General features: G+C 41.3%; 2 protein-coding genes across 7 annotated transcripts in view; both read right to left on the bottom strand.

The window, feature by feature from the left end:
• Positions 1-15478, bottom strand: part of lctl (lactase like) — a 30356-nt gene extending 14878 nt beyond the window's left edge. For both annotated transcript variants that reach the window (XM_033050647.1, XM_033050646.1), the window contains exons 1-8: positions 14848-15478; positions 13911-14093; positions 11488-11648; positions 10853-10940; positions 8760-8869; positions 6135-6263; positions 4204-4299; positions 3260-3314 (exon numbers count right to left, since the gene is read on the bottom strand). In XM_033050647.1, coding sequence (XP_032906538.1) covers positions 3260-3314; positions 4204-4299; positions 6135-6263; positions 8760-8869; positions 10853-10940; positions 11488-11648; positions 13911-14031 — 760 coding nt within the window. In that variant the 5' untranslated portion in view covers positions 14032-14093; positions 14848-15478. The remainder of the gene's footprint in view (positions 1-3259; positions 3315-4203; positions 4300-6134; positions 6264-8759; positions 8870-10852; positions 10941-11487; positions 11649-13910; positions 14094-14847) is intronic.
• A 2260-nt stretch (positions 15479-17738) lies between these two features.
• Positions 17739-23589, bottom strand: snapc5 (small nuclear RNA activating complex polypeptide 5). 5 transcript variants are annotated; one of them, XM_033050162.1, is made up of 4 exons: positions 23527-23589; positions 21687-21980; positions 19878-19973; positions 17751-18427 (listed from the first exon to the last, which is right to left on the bottom strand). In XM_033050162.1, exons 2-4 carry the CDS (start codon positions 21774-21776, stop codon positions 18293-18295), a joined length of 321 nt encoding a protein of 106 aa, XP_032906053.1. In that variant the 5' UTR covers positions 21777-21980; positions 23527-23589; the 3' UTR covers positions 17751-18292. The 5 variants fall into 5 exon arrangements, with proteins under 5 accessions (XP_032906057.1, XP_032906053.1, XP_032906056.1 ...); XM_033050165.1 differs by having other exon boundaries at positions 23542-23586; XM_033050163.1 differs by having other exon boundaries at positions 23333-23574.
• Between the last annotated feature and the right edge of the window lie 1387 nt (positions 23590-24976).

Below are 24976 nucleotides of genomic sequence, written 5' to 3'. Positions count from 1 at the left end.
ATATGATCATGGCTGATCATCCAACTCAGTATCCTGTACCTCCCTTCTCTCCATACCCCCTGATCCCTTTAGTCACAAGGGCCACATCTAACTCCCTCTTAAATATAGCCAATGAACTGGCCTCAACTACCTTCTGTGGCAGAGAATTCCAGAGATTCACCACTCTCTGTGTGAAAAATGTTTTCCTCATCTCGGTCCTAAAAGATTTCCCCCTTATCCTTAAACTGTGACCCCTTGTTCTGGACTTCCCCAACATCGGGAACAATCTTCCTGCATCTAGCCTGTCCAACCCCTTAAGAATTTTGTAAGTTTCTATAAGATTCCCCCCTCAATCTTCTAAATTCTAGCGAGTACAAGCCGAGTCTATCCAGTCTTTCTTCATATGAAAGTCCTGACATCCCAGGAATCAGTCTGGTGAACCTTTGTACTCCCTCTATGGGAAGAATGTCTTTCCTCAGATTAGGAGACCAAAACTGTACGCAATACTCCAGGTGTGGTCTCACCAAGACCCTGTACAAGTGCAGTAGAACCTCCCTGCTCCTATACTCAAATCCTTTTGCTATGAATGCTAACATACCATTCGCTTTCTTCACTGCCTGCTGCACCTACATGCCTACTTTTAATGACTGGTGTACCATGACACCCAGGTCTCGTTGCATCTCCCCTTTTCCTAATCGGCCACCATTCAGATAATAGTCTACTTTCCTGTTTTTGCCGCCAAAGTGGATAACCTCACATACTGCATCTGCCATGCATTTGCCCACTCACCCAGCCTATCCAAGTCACCTTGCAGCCTCCTAGCATCCTCCTCACAGCTAACACTGCTCCCCAGCTTTGTGTCATCCGCAAACTTGGAGATGTTGCATTCAATTCCCTCGTCCAAATCATTAATATATATTGTAAATAGCTGGGGTCCCAGCACTGAGCCTTGCAGTACCCCACTAGTCACTGCCTGCCATTGTGACAAGGACCCGTTTACTCCTCCTCTTTGCTTCCTGTCTGCGAGCCAGTTCTCTATCCACATCAATACTGAACCCCCAATACCGTGTGCTTTAAGTTTGTATCCTAATCTCTTATGTGGGACCTTGTCGAAAGCCTTCTGAAAGTCCAGATATAACACATCCACTGGTTCTCCCTTATCCACTCTACTAGTTACATCCTCGAAAAATTCTATAAGATTCGTCAGACACGATTTACCTTTCATAAATCCATGCTGACTTTGTCCAATGATTTCACCACTTTCCAAATGTGCTGCTATCCCATCTTTAATAACTGATTCTAGCAGTTTCCCCACTACCGATGTTAGACTAACTGGTCTGTAATTGCCCATTTTCTCTCTCCCTCCCTTTTTAAAAAGTGGGGTTACTTTAGCTACCCTCCAATCCTCAGGAACTACTCCAGAATCTAAAGAGTTTTGAAAAATTATCACTAATGCATCCACTATTTCTGGGGCTACTTCCTTAAGTACTCTGGGATGCAGCCTATCTGGCCCTGGGGATTTATCGGCCTTTAATCCATTCAATTTACCTAACACCACTTCCTGGCTAACCTGGATTTCACTCAGTTCCTCCATCTCATTTGACCCCCGGTCCCCTGCTATTTCCGGCAGATTATTTATGTCTTCCTTAGTGAAGACAGAACCAAAGTAGTTATTCAATTGGTCTGCCATGTCCTTGTTCCCCATGATCAATTCACCTGTTTCTGACTGCAAGGGACCTACATTTGTTTTAACTCATCGTTTTCTCTTCACATATCTATAAAAACTTTTGCAGTCAGTTTTTATGTTCCCTGCCAGTTTTCTTTCATAATCTATTTTCCCTTTCTTAATTAAGCCTTTTGTCCTCCTCTGCTGGACTCTGAATTTCTCCCAGTCCTCTGGTTGGCTGCTTTTTCTGGCTAATTTGTATGCTTCATCTTTTGTTTTGATACTATCCCTGATTTCCCTTATCCACGGATGCACTACCTTCCCTGATTTATTCTTTTGCCAAACTGGGATGAACAATTGTTGTAGCTCATCCATGCAGTCTTTAAATGCCTTCCATTGCATATCCATCGTCAACCCTTTAAGAATCAATTGCCAGTCTATCTTGACCAATTCACGTCTCATACCTTCAAAGTTACCTTTCTTTAAGTTCAGGACCCTTGTTTCTGAATTAACAATGTCACTCTCCATCTTAATGAAGAACTCAACCATATTATGGTCACTTAAGAAGGGAAATAGAAATAATCCAGGAAATGATTTGATGATGAGCCTCATGTCAGTGGTAGGGAAGCTCTAGGATATGATTAACTCACATTTGAAAGATAATGGGCTACTCAGGGGCAGTTAACATGACAGCACAGCTGATCATGTCTTACGAAATTGATTGAGTTTTTTAAGAATATGACACAGGTCACCGTTGAGGAAAAGATAGTAGATGTCTGAATTGATTTTGGTAAGCCATTTGATAAAGTCCCTCGTGTTAGGCCTCCAGATGTTTTAGGCTCAGTGATCCTGGCATTCATTCAGCATTGTTGCCATCCTTCAATCACAAGAGCCCTATGTTCTTAAGGACCTTCCCTGACTCTCTTTGTCTTTTATTTCATCTTTTGGACACTGCTTAAAACTGACTGAATTTAGCTATTTTGAATTATGAAACATTATAATGTGGTAATGTGCATTAAAAGACATAGCTTAGTTCTATTCCCAACTTCTTTCTCCATAATCTAGCAAATAGTTTAATTATCTGTAATTTCTCCATGTGTATGGTATTATTCTGCTTTTGCAACATTTCCAGGCAGCGTATAAATAACATGCATAAAATATCATACTATTATTTCTTAAGTACTTTTGCCAATTACCTTAAATCTGTGCTCTCTGGTTTCTGTTTCTTGTCCATGGGACGGTTGTTTTTTTTATTTAATCTATCAAACCCTTTCATCAATATGAACCTCTTTAAAACCTCTCAACCACCAATTTAAAGGAGGTTAATCCCAATTTTGCATAACTCCACAGAACTGCTCAGTCATTAATACTCACTGAAATATAACAAAATGTGCTGAATTTAGACCTTTCTAATGACTTTAATGAGATTATTTGAGTCTGGAGCTTGTCTCATAAATTCTACTTGAAACAGATGATACATCACCCTATCACATCTATATAGCAGAAAGTAGTCAAATCATGCAGTATACTTTACGATAGTAGTTCCAGTTCACTCCTGTGCTACTTATTTGTTATATGTTTGAGACTTGTTCCTTATTTTTGAGAGCTCGATACCTTTTTGGCGACTGCGCCAGAGTCTATCGTACGTGTGCCAAGCTGTCGCGTGGGCCTGTGAAAGAGAAGTCAACACCAAGAGTGTTACTGAAATCATGGCTTCTTCACATTTTCCTCCCCCACAACCTTATTTAAAATTTCCAGCTGTCTCGCCCATCAAATGGACCAGAAAAAGCCCTTCCTCCAAAACCGGACATCAGAATGTGGTGAGTAAGGCTTCTCCCATTGGTGACCCTCGACCTTGGTCATGGATTGAAGCCACATTGTGGGAACCCGCTTGACTGATGCCTTGGTGCAATACTGAGGCAGTGCTCCACTGCCAGACGTCCTGTACGGTATATGGCAGATACTATGAGGCTGAGCATGCATGTGCTGCTCATGTCCTGGTATCAACCACTGGCAAAACTGATTAATTCCTCATGTCTAATGCATTTTGTTTTATGCAAATTGATTGGAGAATGCTACATGAGGACCTCGTCAGATCAGGAAAGATGCTGTCTGCAAGCAAGTAGAGCAAAACTGATGATCCACTATCTGTTTTCTCAGAAATCCTCATAGATTGGAATCCAGCTCACTTGGTTCTGTTGACTGTGCTCCTATTTAACTCACTGGCCACAATCCTACATTCCCACTGAACTCACCAGGGCCCCATTGTCACATTCCCTTTAATCTCATGAAGACGCTGTTCCCATACTGCCTTTAATCTCATGAGGACCCCATTCTTATACTTCTTTTAAACTCACCAGAGCTGCATTCCCACATCCCTCTAAACACCCAATTCACTGGAAAGTTTATCATAAAGTGAATTAAAAGTTAGTTGGTATTTCAAAAGGAATAATAACATCTGCCAGTCTGGCACCACCAAAGTACCAAGTGTGCTAGATTATCAGAATTTAGTGTTCTTTTATTTCATTATTAAACAATTTTTTGATATAGAAACTTACCCTTATAATGTTATGTGCTGCCCTGTAACCTCCTATTCCATTAAGCTTTAACCCTGGGGCATGCTGTCCAACCTCGTATCCTTCGACAGCTATGGACTGCAATATATAATACATAAGCATCAATGATGGTAGTCTAAACATATCCCACTTATTCCACTGTGATCTAAAGCTCCTGAATTGTACTTAAATTTCCCATGATGGAGCTGCAACCATGTAGGTCGTTTCCCAAACAGGATCTATCCATCTTCCTTGCTTGCAGTCATTCGAAATGAGTGGCAAAGAAATAAACATTTGTACCAGTTATTAGCCTGGCGAGGGATATTTGTCGGGTTTAAAAGAAAAGTGTTGACAGCAGGATATCTGCAAAAAAATGATTACGTCTGAGCTATAGGGAGAGGTTGAGTAGGCTGGGATTCTATTCCTTGGGGAGCAGGAAGTTGAGGAGTGATCTTATAGAGGTATATAATCATGAGAGGAATAGATTGGGTAGATGCACAGTCTCTTACCCAGAATAGGCGAATCGAGGACCAGAAGACATAGGTTTAAGGTGAAGGGGAAGAGATTTAATCGGAAGCTGAGGGGCAACTTTCACATAAAGGGTGGTGGGTATATGGAACAAGCTGCCAGAGGAGGGAGTTGAGGCAGGGACTATCCCAACGTTTAAGAAGCAGTTAGGTACATGGATGGGACAGATTTGGAGCGATATGGACCAAACATGGGCAGGTGGGACTAGTGTAGCTGGGACAGGTTGGGCAAGTTGGGCCGAAGGGCTTGTTTCCACGTTGTATCACTCTATGACTCTGTTTGGTTATAGAATTCTCATGTGAGATTGAGAGGGAGGTCAATAATGGAGGTGGAGCTTGATTGGTGGGACGAATGGGTTAAACAAGAAATTGCCCAGGATAATCCTTCATAAATTTGCCACACAACACATGGGATAAACTGGTAATTAACCAATCACAGACCACTGCCTGCGACGAGGACACGCATTACAGATCATAAACAGTTTGTCGAATTGGCGAGAATTTTGCTTAATTCATTTTCAAAAAAATAATATTTGAGAACTAATTAATTTTATGCTACAATTTTTATATTTTTAATTTTGTTTCTTACTTATGCTTTCAATTAATATATGAAACAGAATGGAAACACGGTGGAGAACAGTGTAAGACGGGCTCCAACTGAATAATATAGAAAAGTAAAGTTGGAAAAAAATGGTCTCAAGTCATAATTAATATTTATTTTGAAACCATTTTAATAATTTTAGTTGTTACTTTCAAATAGAGTTCTGAACACATGGCAGCGCTCAGCATTTTGAATATGAAAGGTAGTTGCCATGTTTCCAAAACAAAGCACCTCAGCTGGGTGAAAAGGTACTATGTAAAAGCAAGTCTTCTCACTGTTCCTTCTGGGAACAGTGTGGCCATTTTTGCAATGGGCTATCATGCTACCAAAGCATAGAGAACCAAGTCTTTAACATTAGATTGAAACTGGATCCAATAAGAATGGAGAAAAATGTTTAATCATACAAGTGTGAGCTTTTTTTAATGGGGAGAGTTCAGAGCCAATTTGCTTATAAACAAACAACTGAGAGCATATATACAATTGTGCAATGTGGAAGAGTTACATTGTTACAAATAAAATAACTCTAATCGTGTACATAGAACAGTACAGTTTGGCCCACAGTGTCAATGCTGTACATGATGATAAATTATACTAATCTGCTCTGCCTGTATATGTGATCCATATCCTTCCATTTGTGCATAGCCACATGCTTATCTAAACGGCTTTACTTGCACAGCTTTTTAAGGAATACTGGAGTCGAAATGTATCAGTGCTGAACAATTGGTGACTGATACCTCTCATCCCCAGCGTTGCGTTCCACAAGTTAATGTTCAATTAATCAAACTCCATTATGACATAAAACGTACCCAAGGATTGTTGAAAGTAATCCAATGTTTCACTCGGTCACCAAACTTCTCAAAACACAGGTTGGCATAATCATTGAAGAAGTTAATCATACTACTGTTCTGCCAGCCACCATATTTATTTTGGAGGACCTAAAAATAATAGAGATAAATACGAAATGAGAATCAAATGCCATTTAATGCATTATAACTTCTCTTTCTAACACGCTGTAGTGCATACCAATTTCTAGTGGGCTAACATGACCTTAGATGAACAAAAAAAACAAGCCAGTCATCAGACGTAAACAGATCAATTGGCGAAGGTATCTGCAGGAAGAGCATGGCTAACTGTACAGTAAATCTTCGTTTTAACGGACCTCCTTAAAACGGATTTTGGTTATAGCGGCGGACCCATCGACGGTTTCTAACATCACCACCGGCTTCACCGCCTCCAAGGCTGGGCTGCTTTCAGGTGCGCTGCCGACGCCACCACCAGCCACTTCCAGGTCGGCCCACACAGTTTCCCTTGCCACTTCCAGGCTGGGCTGCCGACACCATCTTCCTGGCCGCTTTTAGGCTGAGATGCCGACCCCACCCCTGGCCCACACCGCCCTGCCCGGCAGCTTCCAGGCCAGACCTACTGCTGCCTCTGCCGGCCCACACAGCTCTCTAGGCCTCTTTCAGGTCGTGCCTGCCGCCGCCGACCCTTACCTGCACTCCAGCCGCCTGCAGGCCGGTACCAACGACTCCACCAATCTTCGCCTCTCCTTGGGCCAGCAGGCCCAGGCCATCAACTCACCTGGAACTGAGAGTCTGAAAAAGGGTCTCGACCCAAAACGTCACCTATCCATGTTCTCCAGAGATGCTGTCTGACCTGCTGAGTTACTCCAGCACTTGCAGTTGTTTGTTTCTGTCCAATATAATGATGGTTTATGGTACTTACATTAACAGGGCCAGGTGGCTGTACAGTAAAGGGAATCCACAGAAATTGGAAAAAATATTTTAATAACCCAGTATGCCCTAAGAGAACCATAAATGTACAGGCTGTGAAAAGAGATGGGGAGAGACGCCTTTGTTAAGATTAACACAGCTCTTTTCTGAACTACTTTCCCAAGACAATGAAATTCTTGACAGTAATAAAAAGGACTCCAAGAAGGCTGGTTTCATTGCCAACTTCTTTGTAAATATTAAATAGTCAAAGGTATTGAGTCAAAATAAATATTGTTAAGAGCATTTCAACAGAGTTCATATCCGAACAGAGTGATTATAATCTCAATTCCTCTGTGTCTCGTGGGACCGTTTGTTCAAATTACATATCAGTTCCAATAAACACCTGACGTAAAGGCAGTGCATTCAAAAGGAGAGAGCAGGTGGCGGGAATAGATTACATTTTGTATTTTTCAATCTTAAACTTAATTATGACTATATGTTAAAGCTGAGTGTAGCCACGAGAATGTAATTCAAAATGTGGCATTGATGCAGTTTTAAATCAGGCAGCAAAGTTAGTCTGGTCTGAAATCCTGTTTGTTTACACTAAGGAAGAGTGAGATTTGAAATTTAGTGTAATGTTAAAGAAGAAGTAACAATTAAATCAGTAAATAAACGGGCAGGGTTTTACCTTAAAAGACATTGCAGCCAGGGAAGGGTGACCTGATCAGTCATCAAACATTATAGATCATTAGATTATCTGCATGTTGACCCCAAATTGATCATGAGGACATGCTCCACTGATAGCACATAAGGATAGGGAGGGAGTTCATTATGTCAGCTGTTACATTGTTGCCACTGTCAACCTCAGAGATGTTAAATCCTATATCACCACAGAACTAGGAATCCTGATCTATTGTCATTATTAAATCTCTTAATAACACTTCTGCACAACCAAAGTAATCAAACCCCACTCAGATAGGTGGAGACACTAATCCGACAGTAATCCAGGAACCTGTGTGTAACACAGCTGTACTAGAGCTAGAACGTCTTGTCCCTGGTCGTTCAGTCTGTGGTGGGAAGGGTAGTAGCAGAGTTGTTAAAGTTGGTCACAAGTACCCAAATCTGAAAAGGTAAAATAAAGCCAGACTTTTCACATATTGGGGGAAGTGCAGAAATTCAGATTTGCCATCTTGTGGAGAGGCGCATATATGCATTCTGATGTAAATGAACAAATGTATGCTCACAATCATATTGAATTTTTAAATGATTATTGAGATGGTCGTTTCCCCACTTTCCATTCCCTCCACCCACCCTTGCAGATGCCCTGCTGAGAAAGATTGTAATCATTTTGGGTTGCAATGACAGAATTCAGTAGATTAAGACAGGATTGTAGCATCACAGTATTCTGAGTGACTCAACCACTTTCTCTAAAAGTATGGTCCTTAGGACGAACACAACAGTCCCCTCCTGCACAGGTTAGAATTAACCATGTAGGTGAAGCCTATGCTCTTTTATTTGTATTTATCTGTGGGATGTGGCTATTGTGTATAATTGTTGCCTTTTTGTGACTGACATTCAGCTGAAGAGTCAGTGCTCATTTATTTGTTTGTTCTCACACTATAGACAAGGTTGGGTTTGTTGTCTCCTTGAAACTCTGCAGTCCCTTGACTGAAACTGTACCAGTATATCCTAAATCACATTCAAACGTTTGGTACAGACCTGTGGAAGATCCCAGTGGTACAGGGTCACTATGGGCAGAATTTGGCTCTCCTGTAGGGTGTTTATCAGTTCATTATAATAGTCGATTCCTTTGCCATTCACTTGCTCGGCTGGAGAATTTTGAAAGATAAGAAATAGATTATCTATAATGTACAAATTATTTGTAAATACAATCTTTGTTATACTCTACTGTAACTTTCCTAGAGTGAGGACCTCCTCCCACAGTTATATCAAGACTCTTATGTAGTGTGATAATACTGCTAGGCTACTGAGAATCTGTGGAATTCTCTGCCACAGAAGGTAGTTGAGGCCAGTTCATTGGCTATATTTAAGAGGGAGTTAGATGTGGCCCTTGTGGCTAAAGGGATCAGGGGGTATGGAGAGAAGGCAGGGATGGGATACTGTGTTGGATGATCAGCTATGATCATATTGAATGGCGGTGCAGGCTCGAAGGGCCGAATGGCCTACTCATGCATCTATTTTCTATGTTTCTATGTACGTGGCAGTGCCGGAGCTCAGATTTGGGAGTTGATGTGATGGGGAGGAAAGGTTGGGAGATGTCATTGCTCAGCAGGGAATTTTTAATACTGAGCTGGTATCCTGAGCATCAGCAAGTTTGGCAATCACGGAGGTATACAGCTATTAACTGACCTCACCCAGGATGATAGATTTATCCTCATAACTCAAAGCACAGAAACAGGGAGAGACACTTCAGTACCCATAAATTTGTACAAGGTTGGCCGAGAGTGGAAGGGTGTCAGCCAAGGTTAAAGTGGTGGGCATAACAGGCATTTTTTCCTAATAATACAAAATAATTATAGGAATTGTGGTTTTCAGTTCTGTCCGCCCCATTGCAGGAAGGATGTGTAGTGGGCGGGGGATTCGGGGTAAACTTTTTCAATCTCTTACCTTGCCGGAGATGCGATTGTTTTCTGGATCGTATCTCCGGTCGCTCTGCGACCTAACATCGTGGAGCTGGAGGCCTTGCTCGGGACTGACTTTGAGCCCCTTGCCTGGGCTCGATGCTCCAACTGCGGCCTGCGGCCTTTAACATCAAGGAGCTTGCAGTCTCGGGTTGAGACCGACATCGGGAAGCTCCAAAAGCCGCAAGACGTTCGACTAGCCCCAATCCATGGTAGATCACCCGGCGCGGGGGAGCTGAGATTTCCCCCCACCCCCCGATGCATGAGCTTGATCGCCCCGACGAGGAGGCCAGCCGCCGGCTACAGGAGAAAGATCATCCCGTCAACGGAAGGCCCCCGACCCGTGGAGGACAAAGAAGTGAGAGATTGAACTTTTTTATCCTTCCATCAGTGAGGAATGTGGAGGAGTCACTGTGGTGGATGTTCATGTTAAAATGTATTTTGAGTGTTCTGTTGCTTTTTATTGGTATGACTATGTTGCATGTATGTTGCACTGTAATTCCTCGTATATGGTGCAAAACATACTTGGCTTATAAAGTATGATTATGATGCCATCCTGGTTCTTCAAGTCTGGTCTGTCACAGCTGTGGGGCAAATGCACAGCTTCTTTCCCTTCCCTTACAGGGTGACTGAGGCCAAGTGTTTACTGAGCAGAAAATGTTTAAAGGGGATTCCAAACCAAAAAGAAAGACGTCATATGTACTCATAGCTCAGGACTATGCCCTTTGGCCCATAAACTTTGTGCCGAACATGACACCAATGTAAACCTCACATCTACCTACACATGGTCTATATCCCTCAGTTCCCTGTTCATGTCTCTCTATGCCTTTTAATCATTGCTATTATATCTGATTTCCAAAACCTACACATCCTGCCTATAATGTGGCGACCAGAAATGCAAACCAAAACTTTGATTTGTTTTACAAAGTAAAAATACTTAATACCTGCTTAGTCCCAGAACTTGTACCCGGCCTGACACCTTTCCACTCTCTGCCAATCATGTGCAAATCTGTGGATGCTGAAGTGCAGCAAAAGATTATGCTAAAATTCATTTTCTCCCTGTTAACAAGGAGGGAATCTGCTCACTTCTGACAGCATTAACATTAGCTTACTAGCATTCAGAGAAGGCCGACTCCCTACCTAACAAGACAGTAAAGTGAGAGATGTTACCTTTTATCCCCGTTGGTATGATTCGAGGCCAGGATATAGAAAAGCGATAATGATTGACTTTTAACTCCTTCAACAAGGCAATGTCCTCCTGTAATAAAATCAGGTGTTAACCAGGCTTTGCATGCATGAGGAAAATTATGAAGTTACTGGGTCTAGAAGGTTTGCTGGACAGGCTAGGAATTCTTTACCTGGAACATAGGAGCCTGAAGGATTATGTTACGGAGGTTTATAATGTCACTAGACCAAGTGGGACACGTTGGGTCCTTGTCACACGGGAGGGCTGGTCCCCGAACGCAATATTCCACCACTCACCCATAGCCCCCAACTGTGCAGCCGCGGCTGACGGGTTGCCGTTGTGACGCCAAAGGTTTGGGATAAGGGCCAGGTGCAGGCAGTTAGGTAATCCAAACAATGTATTTTCACCAGAAATACTTGGCGATGGAGGATAGTTACATATAGAATTGCAAATCGAGTCACATAGAAAAGTGGTCAATAGACCTGATTGACAGTGGGTGATCCAATCACACCCATTCTGTCATGGAATTTCACCATATTCCACCTTAAACATTTCATTGCCTGCAAAATACCTTGAGATGTGAAAAACTCTAACACAACCCCATATTCTATGTTCTTACCTTGAATTTATAATAGCTTTCACAGGATGAGTCCCCTGTTTCATTCAGGAATACTTTTCCTTTCTTATGCGTGAAAACATCCCAGATACTGAGACCTTTCCCATCTTGATTCCAAGCTCCTTCTGTCTGGTAGGCCGAACTGCCCACACCCCAGGAGAAACCTAAAATCAGTAGAGTACTTAAACGCTGTGTTTCACGACAATATATTTGTGCATTGATTGGTACTTGGAAATATTCCAAATTGTTTCAAACTAAGATTAATTAAAGTTTGGTATTTTTCACATATCCATACAATGCAGGAGGCTATTCATCTGATTGACCTTATGCTGGCTGTTAGTAAAATCCCATTATCCCACTTATTTCCTTTGTAATTATTATTTCTCATACGTCTCTGTTCCGAGTCTATATGCCTGTGATGCTGCTGCAAGCAAGATTTTCATTGTACCTGTATCTCACCACACTTGTGCATGTGACAATAAACGTGACTCGCCTTGAGATCTACCCTAATTCACCAGCCATCCACCTACACTTGGGACAACCTAGTATGACCAATAAACCCAACAACTCTTATGAGTTTCGGACATGCGAGAAAACTCAAGAGTACCCAGAGAAAAGCCACATTGTCACAGAGAGAATATGGAAATCGGAGCTAAGATCAGGATCAAACCCAGGTCACTGGAGATGTGAAGCAGCAGAACTACCTGCTAAACCACTGTGTTGCTCATATATGCTGCAGCACAGAACGTTTAAAGATGGTACTGCATGACTTTCAGCTCTAAATACAAACTCTGAAGTGATTTTAGAAAATTGGTGTGGAGCTGATTGTGTCTGGTCCAGTACGAGACGAGAAACAGAACAACCATGCTGTCACAAGATCTGTAGCTGCACAGGACTGTTCATTAATTCGTATAGTCTGCCATGAACATAGTAAAACATCCAAGGCGTGTCACAAAAGGAGATGGCAAAGAGAGAACCAAAAGTCAACCAACGAGTTGTGCTTTAAGGAGCATGAAAGGAGGAGAGGGAGGCAGAGAAGTTAGGGTTGGTGTCCAAGTAACTGATAGAGAGATTAAAATCCACATTGACTGGAAGGCTGTGAGAGTTGTGGGAACACAGAGATCCTAGAGAGTTGTAGCACTAGAGTTTACAGGGATGGACTTCCACTCAGGGTGAGCAGGGGCAAAATCTTGGAGGAATTTGAAAGCAAAGTTGGAATTTTTAATATCAAGACCTTTATTTAATGTGAAGCCTACATAACTTCCACAGCACTGGAGGTGGAAGGAATGCAAATTAGACATATTTCTTAAAGAAAATAACATTTTGAGATTCTGCATGAATAATCTGAGAGGATGTACAGTGGAAAGCAGATGTCTTTGGACTTAATGTTTCCCAAGGGCTATGCTCACTCACACATAGGAGCACACAAGAACAAGAGAGGTTTCATAAAAGATCTTGGAAGGGTTAGACAGAAGGACATGTCCATTGGTTGTGAAATCCACAATTAGAAATCATGGATTCATGCTATAATGTCATCTATTTGGGAGAGAGCTGAGTAGAGATTTATTTTGAATTCTCTGCAGCACCATATATGTGGTGCTTCATCATTTGTATGTTTGAGGCTTAGATTAGGTAGTTTCTGAGGTTGTAATGAATTAATGGATATTGGAAAGTTATTGTAAAGTTGAATTATTTTATGGAAGGGCGGAGAGGCCATTCGTTTCAGTTCCTAAAGCTACGTATCATGGGGGCTTTATTCATTTCTAGCCTGGATTTGTTGTGGACTGATTAATAAATCGTCTGTGTATCAATTGATCATTGGGATAGTGGAAGATGAAGCAGATAGATCCTAGTCCTTGGTGCTGTAACAATTCCAATATCCTAAAGTCTTTTCAGAATACTTGTTAGATTCAACCAATCAAGATTTTGAATATTTGTCTCTTTTTTTCACCTGGATCTTGATTTGTAAACTTAGAAGGTAAATGCACATACTGTTTCTTACGGGGACTGTCAATAATCTGTCACTACAGGGCCAACAGTCCTTCGTCATTGAAAACTCAATGTGATGCATATAATCCAGCTTCTGGTAACAAACATTGGCCTGCTCTAAACTGGTAAGAATTCTGAAGCTATTGGACACAGAGAACATATCAAAAGATCAGTTTATTCTTATATTGCGTAAAGTTAAGAAACTATCCACAAATCTGGTATAATGAGAAGATTCCAGAACTGAGAAGGACCAACATTATTTTTCTTGATTATTCTTAAACTTTTAGATCAGTGACCAGAAATGGACATTCTGTAACGATAGATTTGTTCTGACCATAAAACTCATGCCTTCATCATACAGCATCTTAAAAGTATTAACAGTAAATTAATACATCGCACTAGTTCCTAGCTCTACTTGGGCCCTTCAATGTACTTACCAGCAGGGAAAGTCCCATAGTAGAAGGATCCGCCATGGTCTTTTGTCCAGTCAAAGTCCAGAGTCAGGCACAGAGGCAGCGCCAGCAGCAGCCCTCCGTGCAGAACCAGGGGCTGCATCATCCTTCAGCCTTTATCAGTCCAGTGTCGTTACCTAGCACCCGATGGCAGCTTCTCCCCACAATCTGTCCACACACAGAGTACAACACGATCATGCAGAAGAGTGCCGCAGAAAAACAAATCACACGGGCAAGAGCACATTGTAAAGTGAAAGCTGAGGGATGACCTGACAGGTCTTTCAAATTCTGAACTAATTTGATTGATAAATGAAGAGAAAACATGTCCCCATCTTAATGAATTCAGAGTGCAAATGTGAAACTTCTTCCCAAAGGAATAAACATACAAAGGAGGATGTTATAGAACGAGATGATGGTGGGATCGGATGAATGGGGAGAATGTGATGCCGTGAGTGAGCACTTGATCTGAATGATCTCTTTCTATGCTGTGCTTTCCATACAAAATAAATGAGTGTTGGTTATTAACCATCATAGCTTCTACCGCAGGCATAAGTATCAAAGATATGCACTACCATGTATTTTTTGTCTTGCATTATATTAATTGGCATCCTCGTCATCCAAGTAATTAAAATAGCATTTACTGAATTTGCGTTCAGATTGGATCCTCCATTCAGAAAGCCACAATACTGCTTTTGGGCTTTTTCCTTCATTTGTTGAGTGCAGAATTCTCCCAAGTTCCTGATGTTTAACATTTGCACCAGATAGTTAAAGGTATCACCTTGATATCACATTGCTGATTTCCAGACAATATTGTAGAAAAAATGAATTCCTAATGCAATGCTCATTTGTGTTATATACACATCCAGTCAAGTTTGGCAAATGAGATTAATGAAAGACTGACTGCCACAATTCATCATCTTACCTGTTAACCTTTCTTCATTTATCTGGATGAGAAGATGACACCAATACCAGGCACTCAGAATAAATCCACCCTGCAGCCGTACACAGTCCAAAAATAAAGTAAAAATTTGGAGAACAATCTAGCAAACTATTCATTGGTTCCAGAGAGAGAATGTCATTTGGAATTCAATGATGCGTTAGCAAATTTAGCTGAACTTGACAAATCTCTTTGTAAAGGCCGAGTTTCCCTTGTAAGCAAACTTTTCTAAGCTGTATTTGAACCAGCCTCTCTTGTGTGTGTTTTTGATGACAATACTTCACAGTGTGAGGATGAGCTCGGTGTCATTTTCATAGGAATAGTTCTGAATGTAAGCATAAAAAGGATCACAATGTTGTGCCAGGTTGGAAACAGCTGCTCAGTGGCAACCACTGACAAAGCAAGTTCAACCTCTTTCCCTCTGCCAAGATACTGCAATGGGGTGAATGCCTCAGAATTAGAATGGCTCACCCCTCTGAAAAGTATTGCACGTTTTCCAAAAAAAGATCTTTTGCAACAAATCCAAACTTCTGATAAAATTCCAATGGGGATATTACATTCTTCCAAAGACATGTTGCACTAAACGTTATTCCCTTATCATGTAGCTGTACACTGTGAATGGCTCGATTGTAATTATGTATTGTCTCTCCGCTGGCCGATTAGCACACAACAAAGGTTTTGCACTGTACCTCGGTGCACGTGACAATAAACTAAACTGAACTGGACGAGGGAGTTCATTGTTGTAATTATCTTTTACAGTGAGTTTTAACCTTTCAGTAGGCTTGAGGTAGTTGTTGAAATGTTCAATGATAGTTCATAGCATCTGTATAGTGACGTTGCCATGTGTTTGACCTGATCTTACCCCAGAGTCACAGGACAAGAGTCAGTATGTGCATCAAGTTCCTCGAAGCAGAAGATAGACAATTTTCTTGCAAGTGAGTGATAGTATGGATGCAAATGGATCTCCCTTGGCATATTCACACTTCTACTCAAAATGTTAGCCTAACTGCTCCCCTAAACCGTCATGTTCTTGTTTCACATATGAAGGTTTAGCTTTCAGAGTAATTTGAAAATGTATTAAATGGGCCCTTCAACAGTGCTACTAATCATAGAATGAAACATCTATAATGTTGCATTGGGAGTCCAAATTAGCTTGGATTATCTCATGCATGCATCAGTCTCACTGAAATAAGATTCATAAAATACAGATTGTGGAATTCTCTGCCACAGAAGGCAGTGAAGGCCAATTCACTGGATGTTTACAAGAGAGTTAGATATAGCTCTTGGGGCTAACAGAATCAAGGGATATGGGGAGAAAGCAAGAACTGATTTAGGATGATCAGCCATGATCACAGTGAATGACGGTGCTGGCTCGAAGTGCCGAATTGCCTACTCCTGCACTTATTGAAGGAGAATGGGATAGGATCAATAACACACTTCTATTTAATCCCAGTTCAAATGATATTGGTCCATCTCCAGGCCACTACAGAACATTCAGTCATCTGACTGCGACAGCTTCAGAATCTTATTATCTTTTAAAGGCAGCCTAATCTGTCTAGCACCTGCCACAAAGTTTCATGATCAATGAGCCAAAGTGTTTCCTCAAATCAGCAAAAAAAACACCAACTGGATAAGCCCTTTTTGGTACACACCCTCCTGTTAGTTTAGACTAGTTTAAAGCCTCCTGAGTAGTCCAGCAAACCTGTCCACCAGGATATCGTTCCTCTTACAGTTCAGTAGCAGCTTCTGTGTCTAATACAGGTCACCTCTGCTCCTAATAGGTCGCAATGGTCCAAATGCCATAACTCCTGCTCCAGCACATGATGCCCTTTCCTCCTATTCCTGCTGTCACTAGCACTTGAGAGGCAACAATGTTGGCATTCTCAGTCTTCTGGAATCTTCTCATTGCACTAGATTTTGAAAAAACAATTCATGAAGTGCCTGCGTCTTCATTCTGTTGTATTCAGCTTATGTGCTGTTTGGTTCTGAGTCTCATCTGACATGCACTGAGAGTTGGCTTAAAATGATATTTAATTGTAATGATGGTTTACCTGTCAATGATTAGCTTCAAGTCTGTACGGGATAATCCTACAATCATTATGACTAATTTGAATTTAGGAGTAAAAAGATGTGATGTTAAGATTTATATTCAAAATGTCATATAGATTGTTACAATCTCCCATCACTAACATATAAACTAAATCAATGCCATTTTGCACCCTGCATCTTGACACACATTCTCCCTTTAAAATATAAGAAAAATAAACTTTCCCAACTCCCAAATTCTGAATCTCATTTCATATCTCAAATGCTTTGCTTCTGCCAAATATCCTGCAAGTACAAATAAGATGAGCTCAGGCACAGTACAACAGTGTGAATGGACTGCAAGGACACCCAATCAAAAATAGCACCCTTCTGTCTTTCTCCGCAGCTTACATTAACTAAGAACAGTGGTTGTTTGCCCCAGCATTAAGGCTGGCAAAGAGCTTTGTATGCCCTGCTCAGGTGGAGGGTCAACAACATTGTTTTCAGCAATCAGCCTTCACTAAAATTGTCTCAGGGTACATTCCCCAAAACAATTTAAAGGAAATCTTTTTATCGTGGTTTAATAAATGCATGGGGTTATGTGCACTTTGTGCTGATACAGGTAATCATTGCATTGCTACAAACATAGCCAATGCAATACTGTGAACTGTTAAGAAATGTAATGACACCAAGAAGCTGTCACCAACTCAGCTGTAGATGAGTTATATGGATGCCACACCAGACATTCCCGTCTCCCTGTAATTTCTGCCGACATTCGGTAGACATTCCTCTCTCCTTGTTAGACTACCCAAGCTTGTTACCATAAACATGGACACTTACTATTGTAATGGTACTTTCAGGAGTTTCTGCACAGGTTTTTTTTATTAACAAAACTAATACTGCAATAGTGATTAGTCACTATTGGAGATCCTCAGGGGATGCACAGAAGTAATAAAATAATAAAAGATCCCGTGACCAAGCACAGAGACTGCAGCATGTGAATATCATTCATACATCCAGCTAACTTTGTTGTCTATTGTTCCAAAACCTCAGCACCCATGTTCCAAGAAAGTTCAAAATTGCGAAAATTTGCACACCCGCAGAGGTGCGTTTCTGATTTTGTCTTCCTAACTCTCAGGGACTTGTCAGTTTTTTGTGCCGATAACACATCTTTATTCAGCACAAAGGTTGCACCGCTGCAACTGTCGTCCACTGCAGCTGCCCTTCTCGTTTCTGTCAAGGAGGTGAAGCAATGAAGACAACACTTTCAAAGTAATGTTTCAGAAGTTATGGTCTGCAGTTCTCAAAGGCTGTTGTGTTGATACATCCAACTTGCTGTACATTGAAAAAAAATCTGAAGACATCTTTTGTGCTATTAATTTAAAGTCTTGACACAAAGCATGATTTAGTTATATTCTTCATCCTCTTCTTCTTCCACTTCCTCCTCCTCATCATGTCTTATATGAGTAACAAACTGGGATGTGTTTAACTGTAGCTGGGTTTGATTGATGGCATTTTCATTGTCTACCTGCATCAAAGACTGTAGAAGGAAATGATTAGCAATAAAAATAAGGTATTCAATAGACACATTAGGTTAAAGCTATAATGAATCTTAAATAACTTTCACTCCTTAAATTTAAGATTAGAATGACTATTCTAATGCAAAATATGCTTTTGCATAATATTAAATGTTTTGCTCCCTTCTTTTTCTAGTTCAAAGCCCATTTTGAGGGGAATTAGTCTGTTGGGTCCCTACATATGAGAACCTTGGAGGGGACAGGGATATGGATTACGTAGGCTTGAGGAAGATAACTTTCGATTCTCGGGAAAATTTCACAACCTTATAACATCTCAAATCAATTTACAGTTGTGTTGGAGTGTAAAGCTGCCAATTTGTGCACAGCAAGCTTCTGCAAATAGCAATGGGAAATTGATCAGGTATCTTTCAGTACTGAGGAATAAATGTCAGGCAAGGAGATCAGGAAGAGCTCCTCAAAAGTAATGTTCTGGGATCATTCTCACCGGGATGGGCTTCTCCATTTAATGTGTCATTGAAAATACACAACTTCACTTCACTGAGAATCTGGACCAAACACAGGGTACCCCAGATTAATGGGGATTTGTATACCTAGAAAATGGCCTGTATTCTTATTTTCTTTAATGCAAAGTCATGCTATCTGTGCATAAATACAAATTGGAAAAAAATTGTGTTTATTCACGTAAATTCTGAGAGCGTGAATCAAATGGGCTTTTATCCTGTGTTCAAGAAGGAACTGCAGATGCTGGAAGATCGAAGGTACACAAAAATGCTGGAGAAACTCAGCGGGTGCAGCAGCATCTATGGAGCGAAGGAAATGGGTGACGTTTCGGGCCGAAACCCTTCTTCAGACTGACTTTTATCCTGGATGGCTTTGAGTTTCTGAATGTAGTCTGAACTGTGCTTATCCAGGTAAGTGAATAGTATACTGTCATGTTCTGTATTTGTACTTTGCAAATTTAAAGACTTGAGTGTCATGAGATGATTCACTTTCAGCAGAATTCCCAAGCTTTGACTTGCTCACAATCACAGGATACAGCATTCAAATTGACAAAAAGAGTACTGGTGACAAGCTGACCAAAGGATAGTTAGTGTAGGACAGAACCCAAGAGAAAAAAATAAAAGGCAGGTACACAAATGAGCAAACTACAGGGAAGCAGAGTAGAAATGCAAGGAAGAAGGTACACAATGGGTTCTTTACAAAGTAATCTATTCAACCTTATTATCTTGTTCTAAATTCCTGCAATATTTTCTCCAAGTAATGGAAAATAGAACAAAGAAATGAGGTCCAAGTATGAATGAAGAAAAGTACATACAAATACTAAAGCATACCAGAATTAAGACCGCACATAACCAAAACAAAATTACAAGCAGTCACTGTGCCTATCTAATCTGTCATCTTGGAAATTTTACTAAACATTACAGTATTTACAGCACAAAACACATTTCTCACCTCCATGGATTCAGGTGTTTGGCCACACTTGTCAGTGCCAACAGTGTGGCCTTCATCTTTGGTCATGATCATGGATCGCAAGGCCAACTCTTCTACCTGCAATCATAGCAAACTCACATTAACATGGACACATTCCTAAAGCTGCAGATAGCCACATTAACAATAACTTGCATTCATGATGCATTTTGAAAAATAGTGACATTGCTGGTCACATAAAGGTTAAATAAATCAAACATGTATAGAACACAGAAACTGAAAAGCTATTTAGCCCCTCAGGCCTCTATCAAAATTCAGTGTGGCCTGATGTTTTAAGACCAAATGCTGGAAGGTATTTGGATTATTATTTTATGACTGACACAAATACTGGCTGAACGACTCATTCAATATTGTAAATTATTAAATATATTTAAATATAATCAAGCATTTTGGGGCGAAGAGAAGTCAATGGTTAGGCAGGGAGGTTAAGTTGAGGCCACAACCTGATTAATTATGATCTTAGTGAACCTGTAGGGCCTAATTGTATTATTAAATTTTCAGCTGCATTCTGACAAGACTCAGTACTTTGACTGGATCATGACCAATCTATTTAAGTGCCATTTTCCAGAAATATCTCCACATCCCCAACTCCATCATGGTTCTGAACAAATTCATGACAGAGTGTGCACTATGTAACAGGATAGGCCAGTAGAAACATCTTTGCTATGTCCACCTTGTTGAGCCCTAACTTTTCTAAATGCTCATACAATCTCTTGTTCATCTAAAAGCTCTTAACAATACAAGTCTGGCCAACTCAATCTTTCATGGAAAACAAATAATTCTCAGAACGAGTCTTGGGAACCTTCACTGCCCTCCTTGTGTAGTAGGTATACTTTCTTGCAGGATAAAGAGCAAATCTGTGCACATAACTCACCAATGCCCCCATATAATTACAGCAATACTTCTTTACTCCTGCACTCAAATCTTCTGATGATAAATAAGGATAACATACAATTTTCCTTTGTAATGCCTTGCTGAACCTGCATGTTAACACACATAAACAATTCCAGATGATTGGAAGATCATACCCAGACCGTATACTATCTCTATCGCTACCTCTTTTAAAACTCTGACAAAATAAATTAAGGGAGTTTTGTACTTCTAGTACTTTAAATATATATATAATTTAATTATTAGACACTTTTCTGCTATTTCTGGCTGGATTAATACATGAAGACATGGTAATTGTTTCTGTGCCATTTGCTTATTCCATAATACAAATCCTCCCATCTCTTTCTGTCAGGGACCCATCTCTATCTGTGCTTGCCTTTTTCTTTTTACACATCTATAGCAGATCATGCAGTCCAGTTTAAGTTTCCTGAGTGGATTTCTCACCTTAACAGAAATACATGATCTGCTGAGATGGACTGATGTGATGTAACTAAAATGCTGAGATTTTTATTTGATTAAATTTCCCCAAGTCCACTGGAGGGTTTGTTGGAGATGGGATTTGAATATTATCCTACCTGCCAAGCTGTTGCTATTATAGGATAAGGGAATGGAGGGACATGGATAACATGCAGGCAGAACAGATTAGTTTAATTCGGCATCAGATTGGACACAGACATCGTGAGCCAAAGGGCATGTTCCTGCGTTGCACTGTCCTATGTTCTAAGACTGGACAGATGAATGGTAAGATAGTGGCAAGGATTTGTGCATTTATCTGGCACATCACCTAACCTGGAAATATTTGATTGAAAGGGATTCCATCTCCTGGCATGGCACAGCACAAGAGGACAATCCACTAAACACAAACTTTCTTTGTGGATTTACCTTGAGTCGGTTTAATTGATCTTGTAACGTGCTTTTGATCTTCAGTAGAGCTTCCTCTTCTTTTTTCAGCTCTTGTAGCCGACTCAACATTCTAAGCCTCACTGTGGTTTTCAGCTCTCCCGCAAGATGTTTAATTCACTTGCTCTCAATCATACATTGCAGTCCTACCAGGAGCAGCTATCTATGTGTTAAGACCAGGACAGATATGCAGGAGCAGCTTCAGAAATGTAGACTGCTAATTAAAGACAAAATAGCAGTATGTCATGAAATAAAGGTCTTTTCATGAGTCAATACCTGAAAGATAAAAATTGTTCAGTACTTGGAGGAATCACATTCACAATATTAGTTAACCTTCACCTACATGAGAATCCCAGGTCATTCACAGCTTAAAATGGAGAAAGAGCATTTATGATGGCTCCAAATACTTTTGTCAGAAGCCTGGTACAAATGGCAGGAGTGAATTAGCATCCAAACTGTCCACCCATTCACTCCACCTGTGGAAAAATTTTCAGATCTCATATCGACCATTGACCTTAGGCATCCAGCAAAGGAAAATTAAGCCTGTACACTATTTCTACACTGCTCTGTGTACTACTAAAAAAGAACGGAAGCTCTCTCCATCCGCTACCCACTTTAGCTTAAATTTCCAATCTGAGTAAACCCCGACTTTAGAAAGTTATGCTACATTCTAATGGAAATGTTCAAAATGATTTGACATGGAAGAAATTTAAGTAAAGGACTGAGAACCAAGCCATTCATCTTTGAAATTAGAAGCAATACATTTTCTAAACAAAGGATGGTGGAAATCTTAGAAGGTGTTTCCCCAAAAAACGAGTTTGTGGATGATGAAGGCACATATCTGGCGCTGGGGGGGGGGGGGGGGGTGGGGAGTTGGTTAACTGAGCTGCAATAGAGACGAGGTATGACGTAACTGACCCTGCTGTCAGTGTGGAGTTTACATGTTCTCCATGTGACTAAGTGGATTTACTGTAAATTGCCCATCGTGTGCCAGCGAGTAGATTCAGGAGAGAGTGAGAAGGAGCGCGTTAATAAGAATGTTGGGAGAATAAAATAAGTCAGGGTAAGGTTGGTGTAAAAATAACAGTCGCAGTTGGATATTAATTCAGATCTGTTAGTCCAGGCCTTAGGATTTCTAGCCCAGTAATATGGCAGCTGCACCTTCACTTTCAGCAGCACGGTTTAAGGTGTAGGAGTCACGGGAAGACACAAGTGCTGGAATAAGTCAACGGGTCAGGCAGTATCTCTATAGACAACATTAATAGGTGACGTTTCGGGTCGCGACACAAGACACAGCGGATGTTGGAATCTGGAGCAACAAACAATCGGCCGAAGAAACTCAGTGGGTCCAGCATCATCTGTGTAGGGAAAGGAATTGCAGGGTCCTGATGCAGAGTCCCGACCGCAAACATCCACAATTCCTTTCTTCTTACACATGCTGCTCGACCCGCTACGTTCCTCTAGCAGACTGTTCATTGCAAGAAGAACATGTTTCCACACTGTCGTCAGGGAGGGAGCTCCATGACTCAAACTCAACAATGTTTAAGGCAGAGGAAAAGCTTGATCATCAAATCCACACTAACAGCTGCAGATTAATTCCCTGGCTGCCGACGACACATGCCGGTCACACACCTTGCTGCACTGCAAACTTATCATTCACCACGCACGCCCCGCTTTTAACCATCAGACTTGAAGAAACCAGTGCAAAGTACAAGGTTTCGCTGAGACTATGAGCTTGGGCGTTTCAGTTGCAGCTCGGGGTTCTTTGCACCCACCCACCAGACATACATACGACCGGCCGGCCCGTCGCCCCGCTCACTACCTGAACACGTCCCACCTGCGCGGCGTCCGACACGACCGGAACCCGCTGCCCCACGCAACCCATCCGTCACTTCCGACTCCCCGCGCATGCGGGCTGGAGACACGTCCCTAGCAACCGCAGGTCGCCTGCAAGCTGTGGCGTTGGCGGCGGCAGCGGCGTTGACCCAGAGCCGCTTCCAGCGCCGGCACCGACAGCCTGAAGTGAAGCCAACTGTGGCCGAACTGCCGATTGTGGAGTTAATCCGGCCTCACAGTGGTTTTGTCCATTGGTTACACCGAATCGAGCACCTTTAACGTTGCAAAGTACCACGAGCCTCAGGTGCCAGAAAGTTCGAAGCTGTGTGAGTTGCCCGAACCCTGCCTGGTTGCTGTGAAGTGAGAGGGGAGTTGATTGTAAATAAAAGATCCTGAAGGTCTCGAGCAAAAAAAAAAACTGCTGGAGGGACTCAAACTGTCTGAATAAGGATCGCCTGCAAAACATCGTCTGTCCATTTCCCTCCACAGATGCTGCCTCACCCGCTGCTCTCCTCCAGCACTTTGTGTTTTGCTCAAGCTTCCAGCATCTGCAGGTTCATGTCTCTCTATCCTGAAGGAAAGCAAGTTTCCTGGCTTGAAGAATCGAGAATTAGACGTCACTGGTTAAAAATAAGGTGGTCACCATTTAAGACAGAGATGAGGCTTTTTTTTCCTCTCAGAAAAAGTCATGAGCCTTTGAAACATTGTCATAAAGTGGAGAGGGCGGAGTGTTGGAAAATGTTTAACTTAAGAAGTGAAAGTGTACCAAAGGTATTCAGGAATATAGAGTTGAGGCTGCAGCTATATTAGTTATGACATTAAATGGTGTTTAAGCTAGCGGCTGAATTATACATTCACATGCTTTATAATTCCACACCAGCCTGTTTCCACTTAAATTATGTTTTCTAACCCTGCCATATTCCCTTTCACACATGTATTATAGAAACTAGTTGAAGATAATAGTTCTAAGTTCTGTTTACATCTAACTTCCCTGCCATTGTATTCCATTAGTACACAAATGAGCTCATTAATTTACATTCTGTTGGCCCATTTATAAGTGATAGGAGTAGAATTAGGCCCATCAAGTATACTCTGCCATTCAATCATAGCTGATCTATCTCTCCCTCCTTACCCCATTCTCCTGCCTTTTCCCCTTAACCTCTGACATCTGTACTAATCAAGAATCTATCCATCTCTGCCTTTAAAATATCCACTGGCTTGGCCACAGCCTTCTGTGGCAAATAATTCCACAGATTCACCACCCTCTGACTAAATAAATTTCTCCTCATCTCCTTCCTAAAAGAATGATCTTTAATTCTGAGGCTATGACCTCTAGTCCTAGACTCTCCCACTAGTGGAAACATCCTCTCTACATCCACTCTATCCAAACCTTTCATTATTCTGTATGTTTCATTCTGGGATCATTCTAGTAAACC

Source organism: Amblyraja radiata, chromosome 34 (assembly GCF_010909765.2).
Source record: "Amblyraja radiata isolate CabotCenter1 chromosome 34, sAmbRad1.1.pri, whole genome shotgun sequence".
NCBI lineage: Eukaryota > Metazoa > Chordata > Chondrichthyes > Rajiformes > Rajidae > Amblyraja > Amblyraja radiata.
This window is presented reverse-complemented; position numbering and strand designations above follow the sequence as displayed.